This window comes from Hemicordylus capensis, chromosome 7 (genome assembly GCF_027244095.1).
Source record: "Hemicordylus capensis ecotype Gifberg chromosome 7, rHemCap1.1.pri, whole genome shotgun sequence".
NCBI classification, from domain to species: Eukaryota; Metazoa; Chordata; class Lepidosauria; order Squamata; family Cordylidae; genus Hemicordylus; species Hemicordylus capensis.
The window spans coordinates 21,556,649-21,576,565 of NC_069663.1; the positions used below are offsets into that span (position 1 = coordinate 21,556,649).

Here is a 19,917-nt window from a genome sequence, read left to right on the forward strand (position 1 = left end):
AGATGAAGGCATGCCCCCTCTTCTGCTTTTGCTCCCCTGCAACTGGTATTCTGAGGCCTCCTGAACTTGGAGGTAGCCAGTAGCCATCAAGACTATTCATCATTGAGAGACTTGTTCTCCATAAATTTGTCAAAGCCCCTTTTAAAGCCATCCAAGTTAGTGACCATCACAACATCCCATGGCAGAGAATCCCATAGATTATTAATGTGCTATGTGAAAAACAATAGTTCCTTTTGTCAGTCCTAAATTTCATGAAAAGCAGTTTCATGGGATGACCCCGGTTCTAGTATTCTGGGTGTACGTCTGTCTCTATAAACCTCTATTATGTCTCCTCTGAGTTGCCTTTTTTTGTAAAGTAAAGAGTCCCAGATGTTCACAGCCTTGCCTCAAGGAAGGTGTGAACATCTTGGTTACCTTCTTCTATACCTTTTCCAGTCCTATAATTTCCCTTTTGAGATATGGTCACCAGAGCAGCACACAGTACTCCGAATGTGGCCACACCATAGATTTATTTAATGGCATTATGATATTAGCAGTTTTATTTCCTACCCCCTTCCTAATGATCCCAAGCATGGAATTTGCCCTTTTCACAGCTGCTGTGCACCGAGTCAACATTTTCAAAGAGCTGTCCACCACAACCCCAAGATCCCTCTTCTGGTCAGTCACTGGCAGTTCAGACCCCATCCGTTATTTTCCTGATCAAGTAATCTCACTGAAACTTTAATGGAATGTTCTAATTTTTAAAAAGTGGGTTGATAGTGACTCCTTATCAGATCTTCCCTGTGGCTCCCCTGTCTCACTAGCTGAGTGGAGGGTTCCATGGCAGTTGAACCACCAGAGTTGCAGAGAAGCACGGCGGGGGCCTCTTACCTGTTCTCTTGGACCTCTCCTGCCCCAAATCTCCTCGACTGTTTATAGCTGAAAGCAAGGTCACTGAGCCCAATGAAGCCCCAGAGGATCTTAAGCTGTTTCCTTGCCGTCATTGATTTTGGACTGCTCCTGCTTGTCCACGGATCGAATGGTTGGACTATGTCTCATCCTGATGTTAATATCTCTGCCTCGGGCCTTTGGAGCATTTGCTTAGAAGACGGCAGATGTCAGACCATGAAAATGGGTCAAGGTGTGTGTTATGGGGCTGTATCTCAGTGGCAGAGCATCTGCTCTGGATGCAGAAAGCTCAGGTCCAGTGCTTGGCTTCTCCAGGGAGCTCTGGGAGAGACTGCTGCTTGAAACCTTGGAGAGTCATTGCCAGTCAGTGTAGACCAGGACTGCTCAGCTTTGGCCCTCCTGCAGATGTTGGCCTACAACTCACATAATTCCTGGCTTTGGGCCACTGTGGTTGGGGATTATGGAAGTTGTAGTCCAAAGACAGCTGGGAGGAGGCAACGCAAGTCTCTTTTCAAGCTGATATTATATATATACCCACTGGCAAGGGAACATTTCCTACTATAAGACCCCATATTTTCAAAACCCTTAAATACGAAATCCTTACATCTTTGAGTTTCTCCTCAAGACTTTCCTCCTCTGTCTGCATCCCTGTTGCTGTGTCTGGCTAGGATGATCTTCAACAATGTCCACTGTTTTCTCTTTTCTTTCAGTCAACATGCATGTGATCCGAAGCTTTATGTTAATAGCCAGCATTTCATCCTTCATAACTATAATATGGTCGGTGGAATGGGACCACATCATTCACTGCAACTTCAGCTTTGTTCCAAAAGCCCTGTGCACTTCCATCTTCAACTTCATTACAGGTATCCTTCCAAACCTTTATGCATCCATGAGCATAGGAAGGAAGCTGCCATATACTGAGTCAGACCCTTGGTCCATCTAGCTCAGTATTGTCTACATAGACTGGCAATGGCTTCTCCAAGGTTGCAGGCAGGAATCTCTCTCAGCCCTATCTTGGAGATGCTGCCAGGGAGGGAACTTGGAACCTGGATGCTCTTCCCAGAGTGGCTCCATCCCCTACTAAGGGGACTATCTTCCAGTGCTCACACTTCTAGTCTCCCATTCATATGCAACCAGGGTGGACCCTGCTTCGCTAAGGGGACAAGTCATGCTTGCGACCACAAGACCAGCATCTTTGGTGTCCTCCTAGGGATGCAGCTGCTTCTGGGGCAGAGCAGGAAAACAGGGTTGCACAAGATGTGCTCATAATTTGTCCCCATGAGGAGAAGGGTAGTGTGTGTGTGTGTGTGTGTGTGTGTGTGTGTGTGTGTGTGTGTAGCTGAGGCAGAATTGGGAAGCAAAATGGCAGAGCAGAGGAGGGAAGGGGATTTTGACCAGAAGCAGAAGCAAAAGCAATGTGTGCCTATGTTAAAACTGTCGGCTTTTTCTCATGACACTAAACGGGGGGGGGGGGGAGGGGGACAAACAAGGAAAGTGATCATTGTGGTGTTTTTGGTTAATCCATTCCTTGATGCAGGCCAGCTTTTGAATGGTGCTTTAGTTAGTTCAAAATGCCAATATGTTTCCAGGCAAAATACAAAGTGCTGGATATTACCTTTAAAGCCCTGAATGGCTTAGGTCCAGGTTACCTTAGAGAGCGCCTTCTTCTGTATGATCCCCACCGCACATTAAGGACATCTGAGGAGGTCCGTCTCCAGTTACCACCGGTACGTCTGGTGCTGGCTCAGAGGCGGGCCTTCTCTGTAGCTGCTCCTGAGCTGTGGAATGCACTCCCTGCAGATATTCGTAATTTGAATTTGTTATTTGCCTTCAGGAGAGCCCTCAAGACCTATCTGTTTGGCCTGGCCTTCCAGGGTTTTTTAATTGTTGCAATTGTTTTTAACTCGTTGTGATCTGGTTTTCCGGGGTTTTAAACTCTTTTGAATTTTTAACTGTTGATTGTTTTATGGTGTTTTATAGTCTGTTTTTAACTGTGAATTGATTTTAATTGTTTTTTGTTTTTTAATGTAAACCACCCTGAGCCATTTCTGGAAGGGCGGTATAGGAATCAAATAAATAAATAAATAAATTCCGCTCTTCCTCCAAAGAGCCCAGAGTGTGTACATGGTTATTTATTATTATTTTATTATTTTTACATTTATATCCCGCTCTTCCTCCAAGGAGCCCAGAGCGGCGTACTACATACTTAAGTTTCTCTTTCACAACAACCCTGTGAAGTAGATTAGGCTGAGAGAAGAGTGACTGGCCCAGAGTCACCCAGCTAGTTTTATGGCTGAATGGGGATTTGAACTTGGGTCTCCCCGGTCCTAGTCCAGCACTCTAACCACTACACCACGCTGGCTCTCTTACATGGTTATGCAGCAGAAGACAAGGAAAGTGCACAGAAACCATCCACAGTCAGAAGGAAGGCTACCTTGACTCTCCAGCTGTTACTGAACTACAACTCCCATCAGCCCCAGCCACAACTTATTGCTCCTGCTTGATGGTCAGTTTATTGTGGCAGGGGATGATGGGAGCTGTAGTTCAGCAATAGCCGGAGAGCCAAGGTTGTCTACCCCTGCACTAGATCCTGAGAATCACATTTCCAGGGCTTTTAAAAAACTGTAACATCTGGAAAGACTCTTAGCCTCTCTGTTGTGTTCTATAGGAAGCTGCGTGTTGGTTGCTTTGATTGTATTTGACATCACAGTTAATCGAAAGTCATCTGTGGAGCCTATCAAGAAGTGGGGTTATTATCTCAGCTTTGTCATCTGTATCCTGTGCTACTTGACAGGTGGGTTGGATGGATGGGTGGATGGATGGGTGGATGGATGGGTGGATGGATGGATGGATGAATCTTTATTTTGACCATTGACCAGGAGCAAGAAAATACAGAAATACTAATAGGTACATATACGTTATTTACCTGAACCCAAGATTTCCTCCCTGTTTTTTGATATTAGAAATCAGGATGCCACCTTAAATTCGGAGTCCTGTTCTTTTTGAATACATGCAGGTATAACCTCTATTTAACCTCTACTTTTTAAGAGGACCGTCAAATTCAGAGTCATCTTCAATTCAGGCAAATATGGTATACTCATCACCCAATAATAGTAACGTTAACACTAGATTAACACTGACAACAAACTTAACAAGTTGTTCTAGTAAGAACTAATCCGCCTACTTTCCTTTCACTATCCCTATAACTGGACTAGATTTGGTTCAAACTGAGGTCCACAAATTAGACCTCTTGCGCCTCAAATGTTTATGTGTCCACCATCTTGGATTGCGGAGGAGGACATCATTACAGACCTTGAGGTGTCCCTGTGTGTCACTCACTACAACTGTAGCAAATTTGGTTCAAATCTGTTAGCCAGTTCACAAATTAGCTCACTTGTGCCGCAAATGTTCATGCGTCCGCCATCTTGAATCAGGGTGGATGACATCATCCACAAACTATGCTGTTGAGGTGTCACTATGTGTTCCTACAACTGTAATGGATTTGGTTCGTATTGGTCCAGGCATTGTGAAGTTGATGGGGTGGGGGACACACACACGGACACACGAATTACTGAGTGATCTCATAAGCGTACTAGAAAAAACCCACCCCTATATATATTATCTACTCTGGCATCTATTCTGATGAAGCACACACCTCCTGTTGGACTTTGCGTGCTATTAAACAAAACTTAGCATTGCAACACTTTAAAATATCATATTGTTTGAATCAGATAATAGGCAATTGACATAAAAATTATTCAGCCAACCTGGGTAATGGGAGCAGAGGCCCGAACCAGGCCACTGAAGGTCCGAACCAGGCCACAACCGGCCTAGGCTACTGTGGACAAGGCTGCGGGGGGCTGGGGGGGGGAACCTCCACTGCTGATGATGATTCTGTAAGTAGCCCTAATTCCCCTCCCACACCCTCTAGTTCATGGAAGCCCCACCACCCCTTTACTCGTAAAGGTGAATTCTCACCAGATTCCCCTTTATGAGTAGACCCCCGAACCAGTCCGTGAACTGGTCTGCAAATCGGTTCTACATGGACCAGAACCGGACTCAGCTAGATCAGTTCGAATCCGGTTCAGATTCTAACTGAAACAGCCTGGCTAGTTTTGTGCACATCCCTAATCTAGAGTCCTGTTCCATTTATGTAAATAGGTATGTGCTGTATTTAACCTCTACTTTTAAGGTAAAGGTAAAGTGTGCCGTCGAGTCGGTGTCGACTCCTGGCGACCACAGAGCCCTGTGGTTTTTCTTTGGTAGAATACAGGAGGGATTTACCATTGCCATCTCCCCCAAAGTATGAGATGATGCTTTTCAGCATCTTCCTATATCGCTGCTGCCTGATATAGGTGTTTCCCATAGTCTGGGAAACATACCAGCAGGGATTCGAACCTGGTTATCAGCCACCTTTTGTCTCATCTAACATACAACAACTTGGGCAGGCCTTATATTTTTGAACTGCACAAATGTTCTCTTAGAAGTGGGCTTTTGCTTTTGCTTTTTAATTGTGTGTTTTGTGTCTACCCACACACTTCTTGGCCACCTCACAGTTCAGGCCACCTCAGACCACCTCCGCTGGCATTCAAATCCACAAACCAAGCTGCTGAGAGTTCCTTGTGAGGTAACCGTCATCACTTCTTTTCCAGGTGTTTTAGACCTCATGGCCTACAAGAATAGGCTGTGGGGAACGGGGACATCAGCCATCAATGTGGTTCCAGAAGAGCCCTTCTTATCAGAAAAGGAAAGCCGCCTCAAAGCAGAAAAGAGTGCAGTACTGACGCCTCAGCTCCTCTGAATAAAGCTCATGGTGTACGTCTTGAAAACTTGCAATGAGATTTGTATTTTTATATTCCCACTTAATAGTTGCATTGTGTTAGTGTTTTCTCATTTTATATGGTTTTTAATCTTTTGTAAACCACCATGAGATTGTTTTAATGAAAGGCGATATAAAAATCAATCATTCAATCTGTCCATCAATCAATCAACCAATCAATAAAGCAGATTCTCTCGAGCCTGGGATCTTTTTCATCCGTGGATATGCTAGGAGCTGCGAAGTTGCCCAGTGCAGGATGGGTCAGAATCGTGCCAACTTCTTTTAAATATCCATCTGCTGATGGACACATTTGGGAGTGTTCAGCCCCTGGAAGGATATCATAAGCGGGCAACACTTTGGAGAACAGTTGAATAATTCCTTCTCTGATTCACCCTGCTTGATAAAGATTCAAGAGCACAGTACTATATGAGACAAATGTTGCTCCCCAACACATGAGCCCCCCCCACTTGCCAGAACTGCTATTTAACCCCTTCCTTCACTCAGTCTATTTATCCTGACAGTGAGTTCTTTCTCACAATTGGTGAGAAAGGGCTACAGGGTCAGCAGGCAGGAACCTTTAAATAGCTTACCTCCCGGCAGACAATAGCACAAAGATGCCAGTTGGTGATGACACCGTAAGAATTAAGTGATCATCGATAAGTTCACACGTGACTTATAGGTGGTTGTTAAGAGATTTATTTTTAACGGTGCTATGAAAAATAGCAGCTTGAAACAGAGAAGCAACATTGTCCTGGAAATGGAGGGGCGGGGATTCCATTTGGGGCAGAAACGATGTGTTGTTCAACACAGCAGAGAAAGCATCCCTGTGACGGATGATTTCAATAGCTTCAACAGGGAAGTCTGGTGGTTGAATCTGAGACGTGGTAAGTTGCCACGATGCAATCCGGGCTCTCACGGAGTCCCTTTCCAGATCCAGATTGGCTCTGTCTGAAGTGACATCATCACTTAGAATGTGTGTTGTCCAATCAGACTCCAGGACCCCATGTTTGGCTTTGACTGTGGTGGTGGTGAGCAACAGTCTACAGGGGAGGCTCAAGGGGGTCGCACAGTGATAGTTCGCTTCTCATCAGCGGCATTACTCGGGTTCTCTGGTACTTGTGCTGCATGTACTTGAATGTACCTAGAAAATCAGAGTTGAAAGACAAGAGTCGTGCTTGATCAATCGGGAATGCATGTTGTGAAGCAAAGGGGTCCAACGTGTGGTCCACAGGGCAAAGGTGGCTCGCCTGAACTGGGAGTGCGACCTGCCTGAGATATTTAGTCGGTTTTTAAAAACCTAATTAGCTAGCACACATGGATAGCACACGATCAATGAGACAGGGTAAGAGGGCTAGCGGGTAAGCCTTAAAAGACTTATTTCTCCACAGATGACCGCAGGGTCCTTCTTCGGTGGGTGGGTCACCTGCCCAGACAATTACCAGCTGCTGCTGGTAGCTCGGCGGGCCAGGGGCCGGGATGTTTTCGTCCCGCCCCAGAGTCACCCCGACCTGCATTGCCCCACCCCCTGGAGCACCCATAATGCATCATGCGAGGGATCCACCTTTCCCTTCCCGAAGCTGGCCAGGAGCTCTGCAGTCTGCTAGATGATCACATAAGAACATAAAGAACATAAGAACAGCCCTGCTGGATCAGGCCCAAGGCCCATCTAGTCCAGCATCCTGTTTTGCACAGTGGCCCACCAGATGCCTTTGGGAGCCTACAGGCAGGAGTTGAGGGCATGCCCTCTCTCCTGCTGTTACTCCCCTGCAACTTGTACTCAGAGGCATCCTGCCTTTGAGGCTGGAGGTGGCCTGTAGCCCTCTGACTAGTAGCCGTTGATAGACCTCTCCTCCATGAAGTTATCCAAGCCCCTCTTGAAGCCACAGACATGGGGTTAGGAGAACGCTTGCTCTCCTGACCTTGTCTAAAAGTTTGACTGCCTGGGGGGGGGGTTGGCACCGGGATCGGGCAATCCGCCACCTGAGGTGACAGCCTCACCATGCCTCATGAAAGGGCCATGCCTGCAATGGAAGACATCCCTTTCCTTTCAAATACAGGAGGACCTTGATATCCGCAGATTTGTTATCTGTGGATTCGCGTTTTCCGGGGTTAGGTAGAAGACACCCAACTAGGTATGTGCAAACTGGCTGAAGGTCGAGCTGGTTCACCATTGAACCGGGCTAGCTCGATGGCTCGCCCTCGAGCCAAACCCGGCCTGGTTCAGTTCAGCTCAACCTCAAGTCGAACCCTGCGTGCTGGCTCAATGGTTCTAAAACTTTATTGGTTTTTTTTAAAAAAGAAAACTTACCAGTAGGTCTGGCAGCCTCTGGGGGTGGGGCGTGCTGCCGTGGCTGTTGTGTGTGGGGGGGTCTCCAATGGTTCCCACTCCCGCTCAGTCTTTTTTGGGCCTTTTTGGCCCAGTTCTGGGCCTTTCCGCCCCTCTCCCTGTTTGTGGTGGCCATTTTGAAGGCCACCATGCATGCACACTGGCTATTTATGTGCCGGGGGTTCATTTACGGCTGCCATTTTGTGTTTTGGAACCACAAAATAGCTCTTTTTAAAAATGAAAAAAAAAATCCAGCAATTTTCAGTGATTTGGGCGGGCACAGCGCAACTCAGGACCAGAGACGCATGGTAGGGATCTTCCCTCCGCATTTCCTGCCCAAATTTGGCCAATTTTCCATCATTTTCTATCATTTTCCTGACAACTGGGAACCTAACCCCCACGATCCCATAGCCCCAATGACTCAATATTTGCTAATTCCATATGCACATCTGCAGCTGGCTTTCAGTGGCAATACATTCCGTCCTGCCTTGCCTGAACTGCCACCCCTTGATCACTCATCCATGGCTTCTGTTTCTTCCTGCACACAACTCTCCTTTGGATCACCGACCCAGATGGCCAACGTATTTACCCAAAATGATGGACAGAGAACAGGTGACACAGCCTATGCAAAAAGCCCAGTCTGGTGTTAGGTGCATGATTTCTTTTTCACCGACCATTAGGTGTGTGGAGTACACAATCACCATAGAAGAGAAGAGACAAACTCCTACAACCAAGGAAAAGAGTGGCGTAATTAATTAATTAATATATCACCTGATTCCAAAGGCTCCAAAGTAAATACAATAAAAGCAAACTATAACTGTTAAAACAACCATTCAAAACATTCACAGATTACTAAAAGCCAGGCTAAAAAGATGCCTCTTAAGGGCTCTTTTAAAGGCGGGTAAAGATGTTACGACAACAATGAATGCACCACTGATAGACCATCAAGGTCAAGTGGAAGACAGATCATTCTGGAAAGAATCTAACTATGTGGTCACTAAGAGTCAACACTGACTTGACAGCACTTAATCAATCAATCAAAGATGTTAAATCACAAACGGCAATTTCATGATTTCATGAGTACACACCATTAAGGTGGTGTGTACTCATTAAAAAAAATAAGTGAAGTGAAAAGGTTCTTATTGTATATACATCTCAAGGAAACTGCTGCAAATTTCTGACCACAGATCAGATCTGTTTGCCCATTTTTCAAGGGCCCATTTTCCATGTGCTGCTAGTTCAGGAACGTCATGAACCGCGTCCTCAATCACTGGATTGAGTGATTGGGGCACCGGACGTTTTCAAATGTCACAGTATTAATCGCTAAAGGAGAAATCCTTCCTGGCACATTATGGGGCAAGTCAACTCCAAAAGTGGGTTGTTGAAACTGCTTGGCACTGCTTGGCACACTGCTCGGGAAACACTAGCGTAAATCGCCATCTTAAGGCACAAACAGGTTGCATCAAGGATTTCAACTGTGCCCTCTCTCCACCCTTATTGACTGATTGATTGTTCAGTTTATACACCGCTTTTCATTACAATAATCTCGAAGCAGTTTACAGTATAATTAAAACAAAGCATAATTAAAATAAAAAGGTACAGATGATCAGGTACAGATGATCTCAAAAATGAAAATACATAATACAAAAGCACAGATAATATAAAAATAAAAATATTTTCTATATAAAAATTTAATAACCCATACAATAATAATAATACACAACACAAAGCAGCTGCAGTAAAACAAAACAAAACAGTACTCTCATTCAAAAGCCTGGGTGAAGAGCCACATATTTACTTCCCCCCTAAAAACTGTCATAGAGACTGAGGAGTGGATGCCAGCTGGGAGAGCATTCCAAAGCCTGGGGGCAATGACTGAGAAGGCCCTGTCCCACGTGCTCGATAACTGAGCCTTTCTCACCGTCGGCACATGGAGCAGAGCCCCCTCTGATGATCTAGTCAAGTGGGCAGAAACCCCTGGGAGCAGGCAGTCCTTCAGATTTATATTTCACACAAGCCTGTTGAAGAGTTCTGTGCCACTCCAAAGCTAGCTGATTGGTTCATAATTTTGGACTGATTATTTGCTGCATACTGAACTGATCATTCAAGGAGTCTTAAAGCTCATAAAGGTGAGCTTTTCTGGTTCTCTGGCTTGCACAGTACCTTCCAGGTAGTTCGCTGCAGAAGAAATCAGGAGCTCGGGTACCTTCCTTTTCAAGAAATGCGTAAGAAGATCCCACAACGTAATCAAGGCAGTGAAAGCACTTCCAAGGGCTATGATCATAAGGGCTCTGGCAGCTTCCATATTTGCTTGAAGAAAGAGAGAAATAATGATTACATGTTGCTGCCTGTATGGTGTGTGTGTACACTAGTAAAATGACTTGCATTTAGCAAGCCCATGAAATCTTATTCTCTGTGACTCTAGGCTTCTCTTAGCTCTATGGAGATTCATTATCCATGCTTTCCAATGGGAGAATGTTTCCAGATTTTCTGGGAAAATAAAGTAATGCATTTTTCCAGGGTTTGGGATTTTTTGGTAGTTGGGGCAAAGTCTGGAATCCACCTGTGAAAATGGCACATCTCTATCTGTTGTGGTTTGGTCTGGGAGTTTCATGTCTGTCAGTGAGTCAGTCAATCAATCTGTCAGTGAGGCCAAAGCAGCTTTTATATGTATAGATACATACAGCAGAGAGCTTGCAGTTTGCAAGCCAGCCTCCAGGGGGTGCAGGTGTCTTTGTGTAGCTCAATGAGGTCTCATTCCCCATTGCTTCCAATGGGAGAGCTTGTCCAGCTTTTCTGGGAAATTTTTCTGGAGTTTGGGGTTATTTTTGGGTGGTCTGGCTGAGGTATAGAACCTTCCTGCAAAACGGCATGTCTCTGTCTGTTGTGGTTTGGTCTGGGAGTCTCATGTCAGTAAGTGGTGCCAATGTAGCTTTATATAATAGATATGCATTCTTGTAAGAATGAAAATAAGCCCATATAGACTTATTCAGGTTTACTCTGAATAAACCTGGAATAATTGTATGTTCACTTGTATGCAAGATAAAGGGGCAGTCCTTTCATGAGGCCAGGTGAATTTCGACCCAACTCCAACCCCGACAGTTGTGGCTCTCCTGAGAACTTTCCTGTTGGGTCGGATTGGGTCAGAGTTGATCCGACATTTTGCATAGTGCACAGGGCTACCGTTTGTCCATGAACTGTCAATCCACTCTTGTCTCTTACCTGTGCCAGCAAATGGGGTCATACATCTTGACAAATAGCAAAAGGTCCACAAGCCAACAATGGTTTCTCCCCCTATGCAATAATGCACCATCCAGTAGGGAGAGATGAAGATGATTGTGAGCAGGATGGCGTTGATGAAGCTCAGGGCAATGAATGTTTTTCTGAACTTCATGAGACAGATCTTGGCAAGGATCTGGGGAGAGGGAGAGAGAGAGAGTGAGTCTGCATCAGACATCCTATGATTAGTCAACATGGGAAAAGCACAACTCACATTCAATGGCCTGGTGCCTACAGTCTAGGTTTAAAGTTGGTAACCCACAGAGCATGGTTGTGGGAACCCACACCAAGATTACTGATGTTGGTTGGAGAGAGGGAATGAGTGACAGCTCTGAGGGGAATACGTCCTGCCGGCTTACAGAGCTGTAACCATGAGTGGGGTATTTTTGCGGGGGGGGGAGATATCTGAGGGGCTATACTGTCTGAGAAGGTCTTCTTTGTGGTTCAGGGCCACATTGTACTGGGGAGGCATTAGACAGAGTCACCCTCTTGCTTTGGGGTTCAACGCCTTCTCGTTTGAAACTGAGTGAGTGAGTGATTGATTCGATTTATATACCGGCCTTCCAAAAATGGCTCAGGGCGGTTTGCATCACAGTAAAAACAATTAAAATCAATTAACCCTTAAAATCAAAATTTTAAAAATGGCATAAAACTAATTTAACAGTTAAAACATTTAAACAGTTAAAAACCCTTGGAAGACCAGGCCAGAGAGATATTTTATTTAGGTATTTAAAATATTTCTATACCTCTTGAAACTTGCGTCTCTGGGAGGTTTACAATTAAAATAATGTAAAACATTACAAACATTTAAAACCCAGTATTAACTTTTTTTAAAAAAAGAAAAACTAGGTTTTAAAAGATAGGTTTTAAGGGCTCTCCTGAAGGCCAGCAATGAACTCAGATTACGGATTTCTGCCGGGAGTGCATTCCACAGCCCAGGAGCAGCTACAGAGAAGGCCCACCTCTGAGTCGCCACTGGACGTGTTGGTGGCAACTGGAGGTGGACCTCCTCAGATGACCTTAATGTGTGGTGGAGATCATGTCGAACAATCCCTAAGATATGAATGTTTTAACCGTCCTCAGCTGTGTTTGTGCCCCCTACCCCGCTTTTCAGTGCTCTCTGCTCTGTCACAATCCAAACCCAAGCGCCACAGTGGTGACTGCGCTTCCCGGAGTCTTGGCTTCCAACTGTCATGGAACCTTCCTTCCTGGCGGAAAAGAGGCCCAGGGAGGGGGGTCCTAAGCAGTTATCTGGGGGCCCTTTCTGCTGTGGTTGCGTACTCAGGATCACCTGTGGTTGCATACTCAGTGGTTGCTTACTCAGGATCACCGACTGTAGACTCTGTCCTACATTTTTCAGATGTTTCCTGACAAAAGTGGCTCACGCTTAATGCAGGGATATCCCAGAATTCCCTGTTGCTCTGCTCCGTGGAGACAAAGTTAGGCCCTTTCCCCCATGGCCTTAAGACCTAATTTTACCAGCTATAAGATTGCCTCTTCTAGAACAGGGATTCTCAGCGTTGGGTCCCCAGAAGATGTTACTGGACTTCAACTCCCATAATCCCCAACCAAAGGCCACTGGGGCTGGGAATTATGGGAGTTGAAGTCCAATAACATCTGGGGACCCAACGCTGAGAATCCCTGTTCTAGAACATGGGCCTCAGTGGCAGAGCATCTGCTTGCATGCAGAAGGTCCCAGGTTCAATCACCAACATCTCCAGATAGGGCTAAGAAAGAAAGACCTCATGTCTAACACCCTAGATAAGTGTGGCAGGTTGTACAAACAATACTGAACTAGATGGACCAATGTTCTGACTTGGTATAAGGCGGCTTCCTCTGTTTCTAGATTTTAAAGCTAATAAGAAATAAAACAGTGTGAGGAATACTCAACATAATTAAAATGACAGTTCCAAGAGCAGTGGCTGTAAGTAGGGGTGTGCACAAAACCGGTTTGCCAAGTTCGGTTCGAGTCCAAACTGGACTCAAACAGAACCAGGCATGTTTGGTTTTTCATACCTCCAAACACCCCCCGGCCCGGCTCAAATTCGAGCTGGTTCGGGGGGTTGAATGTAAAAGGGGGGGGGAACGTTCGAACCCCCGAGTCGGCCAGGGGGTGGGGCAGTTTCGGCTCGACCTAAATTGGCAACAGGCCCGTTTGAAGCCAGTTCAGTGTCAAGCACTCGAGCTAGGCCAGTTCAAAGTCAAACCAGCTCAAGGTCAAGCCGGTTTGCACATTCCTAGCTGTAGGGGAAAATAAAGGTTGAAACCAAGAACAGTGTTATAGTGAAACCAAGAACAGAAAAGTAGCACTGTCTTATCTCAGCCAGTGACAAGCCATTGTGTGCATCCACCTCCACTTGTGAGAGGTGGTATTTGACACCCCACTGCAAACCTGTGAGCTCAAAAGCCTCTATAGTGGCAGAGGCATGCAATGAGTGTATTGCAAGATAAACTTTCAGGAGCCCAATGCAAGCAGGACATTTCCCATGGCTTTCTCACTCACAGGAACATAGGAAACTGCCATATGTTGAGTCAGACCATTGGTCTATCTAGCTCAGTATTGTCTTCACAGACTGGCAGCGGCTTCCCCAAGGTTGCAGGCAGGAATCTCTCTCAGCCCCATCTTAGAGATGCCAGGGAGGGAACTTGGAACCTAGATGCTCTTCCCAGAGTGACTCCACCCCCCAAGGGGAATATCTTACAGTGCTCATATGTAGTCTCCCTGGAGTGAAAACCTAGGTGGCCAGATCTGGCTTTTAAAAAGCCAAATTCTGACTTATGGCCCATTTGACCCACGAGTATACCCCTTAGGTTCTGGCAACTCTGGACCAGAATTCTAAAGGATTTGTGAACTCCCAATAATGCTAATTAACACAAAGACAATAAAATAGCCATAGCTTATGTGGTCATTGAGTGATCATTGATATGTCCACACATGAATGGAGAAATATGCATTGGTGAAGAGGTTTATTTTTAATGCCACTATAAGGTGAGGAGGGCGTAATTGTCCTAGAAATAGATGGGGGATATTCCATTGGGGGTTAGAGATGATGAGTTGTTCAGTTCTGTTCATTCAAAATCTCCGAATAATGGACAGCATAATTCACGAGTTCCAACAGAACAGCTCTGGCAGATGTCTTTTGAAAAGTGACATTTTGAGCTGATGCAAATCTCTCACACAGCACTTGCCACATGCAAAATGGCTCCTGGTTAAGTGATCACATCACTTGGAATGTCTGTTGTACAATTGGCCTCCAGGACCCCACATTAGCTCAGATGCTTGTCACGGTGGAGATGACCTTCTGGATGACACAAATAGCTCCATGTGCTCTTAGGGTGAATGCTCTATTTGTTCAGTGGGTGCTACTTGTGGAGTGGGGTTTCTTTCTCTTAAGACCAAGTCCCCGTGCAATATTAGGTTGACTGTACCTGGAAAAGAAAGTGGGAAATAAAAGTAGGCAAGTACTCCTGCTCTTTTTGTTCAAGCCCTCCTCCCGCTACTGAGTTCTGTTAGCTTTGCCCACCTAGCTGTCTGTTAACTGCTCTGTGGGTCCATGAACATTCTGCTCCATTGAGCTCCATTGGGGTAGTATGTATGTGTGTGTGTGGGGGGATTGGCTCCTTAAGGTTATATATCTCCGGATTACCCCAACTCTGCCGGTACCTCCCTCTTACCTGCCATTGCTCTGGTTATGCATCCAAAAGCATCATAACATTCACATCTCTTTCAGAAATAGTATAGGGAGGTGGACTAATCCTGAAAGTTTGCTTAACAAGATTTGACTTATACTTTCATAGCTAGAAATTCATGCACAGCCAGATGGGCCAACGCACCCCAGGTGTGAGACCACATGTGGATATTATTTGGGAGCACCTGTAAATCTAGTCACCACTACCACCACCAAAGGGTCTTCAGGTGCAGCCAGAAGGGGGAGAAGCCACAGTTCTGAAGTAAAGCACCTGATCTGTATTGAACTTAACTTACTTAAGCCAAATAGCCATCACCAACAGACTGGACCATATGGATCTTGTTCTGGCATCCCTACCTCAGCCCCAGTGTCCGTTTCACCCTGTCTGTGGCTCTCCTTCAGATCACTGAACCCCCATTTATCCATTCTGCTGGAGAAGGGACTTACCTATGACAAAGTAGATAGAACATGCAACACAGCTTATGGAAAAAGCCCAGTCTGGTGCAAGATGTTTGGTGTCCATGAGCTGAATGATTCTAAGCTGGAGGTACATAATCATTAGAGTACATAGTGTGCAGAGTCCTGCAGGCAAAGGAGATATGATATTAGGAATCCATGTCTGTGGCATTTTGGGTTAACCCATTCCTTGGTTCAAGCCAGCTTTTGAATGGGACTTTAGTTACTTGTATTCCAGTCCTGAAGTAGAGGCGGGGCTAACTAACAGCCAGCAGCAAGAGCTGCTGGAAAGAGGCGGGGCTAACTAACAAAACAGAGATGGGGCTAAAAACCAGCCAGCAGCAAGAGCCCGGAAAAGCAGTCTGCACTTGCTTCTCTGTACATAAGATCTATTTCATAACTGGTTCTGAGAGCAGATTCTCTGGTAGCAAAGGAGAGTGGATTCAATGACAAACATTCAATGTTTGATGCATTCTTTCTTTCTTTCTTTCTTTCTTTCTTTCTTTCTTTCTTTCTTTCTATTTCTATGAATGAATTCAATGAATCAATGAATGAATTCAAAGAGTCAATGAATCAATGAGGGTTCTTCTATTGGATGGCATCATAAGTACCATCGGCAAACCTCTGCGGGAAGCAGCTGGAGCTTGAGTGGCTGGCTGAGCATCTGCTTTACATGCAGAAGGTCACAGGTCTAATCCCTCCAGGTCGGGCTGGGGAAGACTCCTGCCTGGAATCATGGAGAGCTGCTGCTAGCCAGAGCAGGCAATACTGAGCTAGATGGCCAAAGGTCTGACTCAGTATGATGCAGTATAAGACCGCTTCTTCTTAGCTGGTCGAATCAAGGGATTGTGCTAGTATTCCGAATTATGTGGCTCATGCAATACCTGCCACGTAGTTAGCCATAGAAGAAATGAAGGCTTCAGGTACCTTCCTGTTCACAAAGCGATTAAGAAGATCCCACGAGGAAACCAGAGCAATGAAAGAAATGCCAAGGGCTATTATCATAAGAGCCTGGGCGGCTTTCATACTTGCTGGAAAGACATAAATAAGAATGACAAATGCCTTAGCTCTGACAGATGTTACGTTGAAAGTGCGTTCATACTTCGTAAGCTTTCAGTCAATATACGTAGGGCTGGGCTGAAAAGCTTCCCCTGATATTATAGCCCCATTTGCCATGAAATTTTTTTTGGGGGGGCATTTCAGCTATTTCGGGAGTGGCAGCAAAAGGTTCTGATGCTCCTTGCATCCTGATTGGCTGGCAACCACTTTTCCCCAGAATTCCCCTGTCCCAAGGGGTAATTCTAGGAAATAAAGCCAGAGCTGCCACCAACAGGCAGAATACTCAGATCTGATATAGGGGAAGAATTTTAGGTGAATGCATCAATTGCAAGGCCCATAGCTAAGAGTTAGAGAAGGGAGGCAAGAAGAATAATGGTTGAGAAATGGGATGGTCTATGACATTGTGGCATAATGAAATATGAGAATCTGTTCTGCCATTCGCCCTGTTGAAGATGATATAAAAATGCTTTTGTATGTTAAAACCTTCTGAACTGAGAAAAATGTAACCTCACATTTTGAAGAAACAAGGCAAAAATAATAACCCATTTGTCTCTAAAAAAAAATCAAAAGTGTAAATCAGCTGCACTCCTTACCTGTGCTAGGAACTTTGTAACACATGGTCTCAGAGCATACAATCCATAATCCCATATGGATGTAATCATCTATACAGTGATGTATCATCCAGAAGGGAGAGGCAGTGGCTATTATAAGTAGCAGAAAGCCAATGCAACACAAAGTTGCGTATACGTTTCTGTAGAAATTCATCGAACAAATCTTGCCCAGGACCTGCAGGGAGAGGAAAACCCACATCAGACATCCTAAGCATAAGAACATCAAGCAATCACTTCCTGTATTAGAGTCACAGACCAGCATGAACATGAGAACATTCCTGCTGGGCCTATCTAGTCCAGCATCCTGTTTCCCACAGCGGCCCACCAGATGCCTCTGAGAAGCCCACAGGCCAGAGGTGAGGGCATGCCCACTCTCCTGTGGTTTCTCCTTTGCAACAGGCATTGAGAGGCATCTTTCCTCTGAGGATGGAGGTGGCCTATAGCCACTAGACTAGTAGCCATTGATAGACCTGTCATCCATGGTCCCTTAGGTATATCTAAGGTACAAATGGTATTAATTTGTCTAAGCCCCTTTAAAAAAATCGTACTATTCATACCTTAGACCTACTGTAGCTGGGCATTCATATTTTATTGCAGAGGGATTTCAAACTTGGGCTTCCACATGTTGTTGGACTACAATTCCCATCATCCCCAGCTACCATGGCTGAAGGCCTTTGAGACCCCACACTTTCATGTTCAGCAAAATAAATTCATTCATTTATTTATTTAACATATTTGTATACTTTTTAAAAAACCTGTAAAATAGCCCAGGATTATTTTCCCATACTGCAGATGCAGGGAACCAGGAATGAAGAGTAAGAGACAGTGGCCCCATTCACACAAAACGGGAAACCGGAGTTGCAGGGGCCTGAGGTTGGATTTTTAGTCTGTCCAAACTTGTGCGCTGAGCAATTCACTAGCAGCCTGTGCCCCATGGGCCACCACCTGCTTTAAGAACAACCACTGTCCTCCCTAAATGACTTTCCCTTCCCTAAAAGGGAAGTATCTTTTAACTGATACTGTTTTGATTGTTTTTAATGTTGTTTTAGAATTTTTTTTAATTTAAATTGTTGTGCTTTAAATTTCTTGTTTTTGTTTTTAATGAATGTTTTAATGTTTTTCTCTTCTTGTAAACTGCCCAGAGACATAAGTTTTGGGCGGTATAAAAATATTTTAAATAAATAAATAGATAGATAGATAGATAGATAGATAGATAGATAGATAGATAGATATGATCTCCTCCCACATTTTCCTCAAGGACTGGACATATTTTTAAATAAGAATGTTTCTTGTAGCATTGGCATATTTGTGAAGTGTCTAGGGTTGCGCCTACGTCTTATTAAGGTCTATCCTACATGAGTCAGATTTTCAATCATGTTATTCTCGTGGTTATCCAGGACTTGTCCAGATTCCCTGAGACTCAGGACCATATTAAGTGTGTATGTGGGTGGGGGGAGGAAGACACGAGGACAACCCTCTCATTTTTGGATTCAAGGCAATTCAGCCTGGAATGTGAACTTTTCAAGTGTCCTCTCCTCTGCGCACTCTCCCTACCCTGCTTTCTGCTCTGCCGGGACCCAAATCAAAGCACCACAATGGCTCTTCCACTTCCTAGCCTCTTGGAATCCAACTGCCATGGAACCTTCCTTCCTGCAGGAAGTGAGATGCAAGGAGGGGAACTCCGAGCAGCTCACTGCCATTAAGGGAGCCCTTGCTGTGCTTTCTGCACAGCAGATTCTATACAAGCTGCTTCATATTTATATGACCCCCGCGAAGTGCCTGCCTGGAGGCGATATTGGGCTGGATGAGGGATAACAGGCTGAAGTTGAATCCAAACGAGATGGAGGTACTGTCTGTAGGGGGTCAGGCTCTGAGAGATGGTTTAGATCTGCCTGTTCCGGACAGGGTTATACACCCCCGAAAAGATCCGGTTCGTTTCTGGGAGTGCTCCTGGATCCCAAACTCTCCCTAGTTTCACAGCCTGAGGCAGTGTCCAGGAGTGCTTTTTATCAGCTTCGGCAGATACGCCAGATACGTCCATTTCTGGAGACAAATGACCTTAAAAATGGTGGTACATATGCTGGTAACCTTTAGGCTTGACTGCTGTAACGCACTCTACGTGGGGCTGCCTCGGCACATAGATTGGAAACTACAATTGGTACAGAATGCGGCAGCCAGACTGGTCTCTGGGTTTAACCGAAGGGACCATAAAACACCGATTCTCAAAGAACTGCACTGGCTGCCGATACGTTTCCAATGAAATACAAAGTGCTGGTTATTACCTATAAAGCCCTTAACGGCTTCGGTCCAGGATACTTAAGAGAGTGCGTTCTCGTCGTGAACCCTGTCACCTATTAAGATCATCTGGAGAGGTCCGATTACGTTTGCCACCAAGTAGTTTGGTGGCAACTCAGGACTGGGTCTTCTCTGTGGCTGCCCTGGGGCTTTGGAACGCGCTCCCTGCTGAAATGAGAGCATCTCCTTCTCTGTTTGTTTTCAGGAGGACCTCTTTTCCCAGGCCTTCGACTGAGACTAAACTTTTAAATTTTAATGTGTTCTTATCTATTATGATTTTTATCTTTTTATAAATTTTACATGTTTTATATTACAATTTATGTTTTACTCCTGTTTAATTATGTGTTAATTCTGTACACCGCCTTGAGATTTTTATACTAGGTGGCATATTAACAAGTAAGAAGGTAAGTAAATACGTAAATATTTTCCTCGCAAAAGAAGCCTGTGAAAGACCTGGGAATATTCCAGAATTTCTTGTGAGCCTGTTCTCGCAGG

General features: G+C 45.1%; 3 protein-coding genes across 4 annotated transcripts; 1 reads left to right on the forward strand and 2 right to left on the reverse strand.

Annotated features, from left to right (window-relative positions):
- Nucleotides 1–695: 695 nt before the first annotated feature.
- LOC128333044 (uncharacterized) lies at nucleotides 696–5,905 on the forward strand. Its single transcript, XM_053268059.1, has 4 exons — nucleotides 696–1,120; nucleotides 1,599–1,751; nucleotides 3,557–3,682; nucleotides 5,541–5,905. The coding sequence occupies exons 1-4, from the start codon at nucleotides 943–945 to the stop codon at nucleotides 5,687–5,689; spliced, it is 606 nt and encodes a 201-aa protein (XP_053124034.1). The 5' UTR covers nucleotides 696–942; the 3' UTR covers nucleotides 5,690–5,905.
- A 482-nt stretch (nucleotides 5,906–6,387) lies between these two features.
- LOC128333107 (uncharacterized) lies at nucleotides 6,388–12,507 on the reverse strand. The gene is made up of 5 exons (XM_053268195.1): nucleotides 12,415–12,507; nucleotides 11,256–11,448; nucleotides 10,197–10,343; nucleotides 8,623–8,757; nucleotides 6,388–6,848 (listed from the first exon to the last, which is right to left on the reverse strand). The coding sequence occupies exons 1-5, from the start codon at nucleotides 12,505–12,507 to the stop codon at nucleotides 6,748–6,750; spliced, it is 669 nt and encodes a 222-aa protein (XP_053124170.1). The 3' UTR covers nucleotides 6,388–6,747.
- A 1,777-nt stretch (nucleotides 12,508–14,284) lies between these two features.
- Nucleotides 14,285–18,752, reverse strand: LOC128333385 (lens fiber membrane intrinsic protein-like). Of its 2 annotated transcripts, none has more exons than XR_008310928.1 (5): nucleotides 18,682–18,752; nucleotides 17,110–17,302; nucleotides 16,385–16,488; nucleotides 15,449–15,583; nucleotides 14,285–14,741 (listed from the first exon to the last, which is right to left on the reverse strand). XR_008310928.1 is itself a non-coding variant. In XM_053268857.1 (5 exons), the coding sequence occupies exons 2-5, from the start codon at nucleotides 17,279–17,281 to the stop codon at nucleotides 14,644–14,646; spliced, it is 552 nt and encodes a 183-aa protein (XP_053124832.1). In that variant the 5' UTR covers nucleotides 17,282–17,302; nucleotides 18,682–18,752; the 3' UTR covers nucleotides 14,285–14,643. The 2 variants fall into 2 exon arrangements, 1 of the variants encoding a protein (XP_053124832.1); XM_053268857.1 differs by having other exon boundaries at nucleotides 16,342–16,488.
- Between the last annotated feature and the right edge of the window lie 1,165 nt (nucleotides 18,753–19,917).

Coding starts and splice junctions, on each gene's coding strand:
- LOC128333044 (XM_053268059.1), top strand. CDS start 943: ATGAAGCCCCAGAGGATCTTAAGCTGTTTCCTTGCCGTCATTGATTTT. Junction 1,752..3,556: donor CATCTTCAACTTCATTACAG/GTATCCTTCCAA, acceptor TGTGTTCTATAG/GAAGCTGCGTGTTGGTTGCT. Junction 3,683..5,540: donor TATCCTGTGCTACTTGACAG/GTGGGTTGGATG, acceptor CTTCTTTTCCAG/GTGTTTTAGACCTCATGGCC.
- LOC128333385 (XM_053268857.1), bottom strand. CDS start 17,281: ATGAATTTCTACAGAAACGTATACGCAACTTTGTGTTGCATTGGCTTT. Junction 16,489..17,109: donor TTACAAAGTTCCTAGCACAG/GTAAGGAGTGCA, acceptor ATGTCTTTCCAG/CAAGTATGAAAGCCGCCCAG. Junction 14,742..15,448: donor TTCTATCTACTTTGTCATAG/GTAAGTCCCTTC, acceptor TTTCTTTTCCAG/GTACAGTCAACCTAATATTG.
- LOC128333107 (XM_053268195.1), bottom strand. CDS start 12,507: ATGACAGTTGGAAGCCAAGACTCCGGGAAGCGCAGTCACCACTGTGGC. Junction 11,449..12,414: donor AGAGAGCACTGAAAAGCGGG/GTAGGGGGCACA, acceptor CCCTCTCCCCAG/ATCCTTGCCAAGATCTGTCT. Junction 10,344..11,255: donor GACCCCATTTGCTGGCACAG/GTAAGAGACAAG, acceptor TCTTTCTTCAAG/CAAATATGGAAGCTGCCAGA.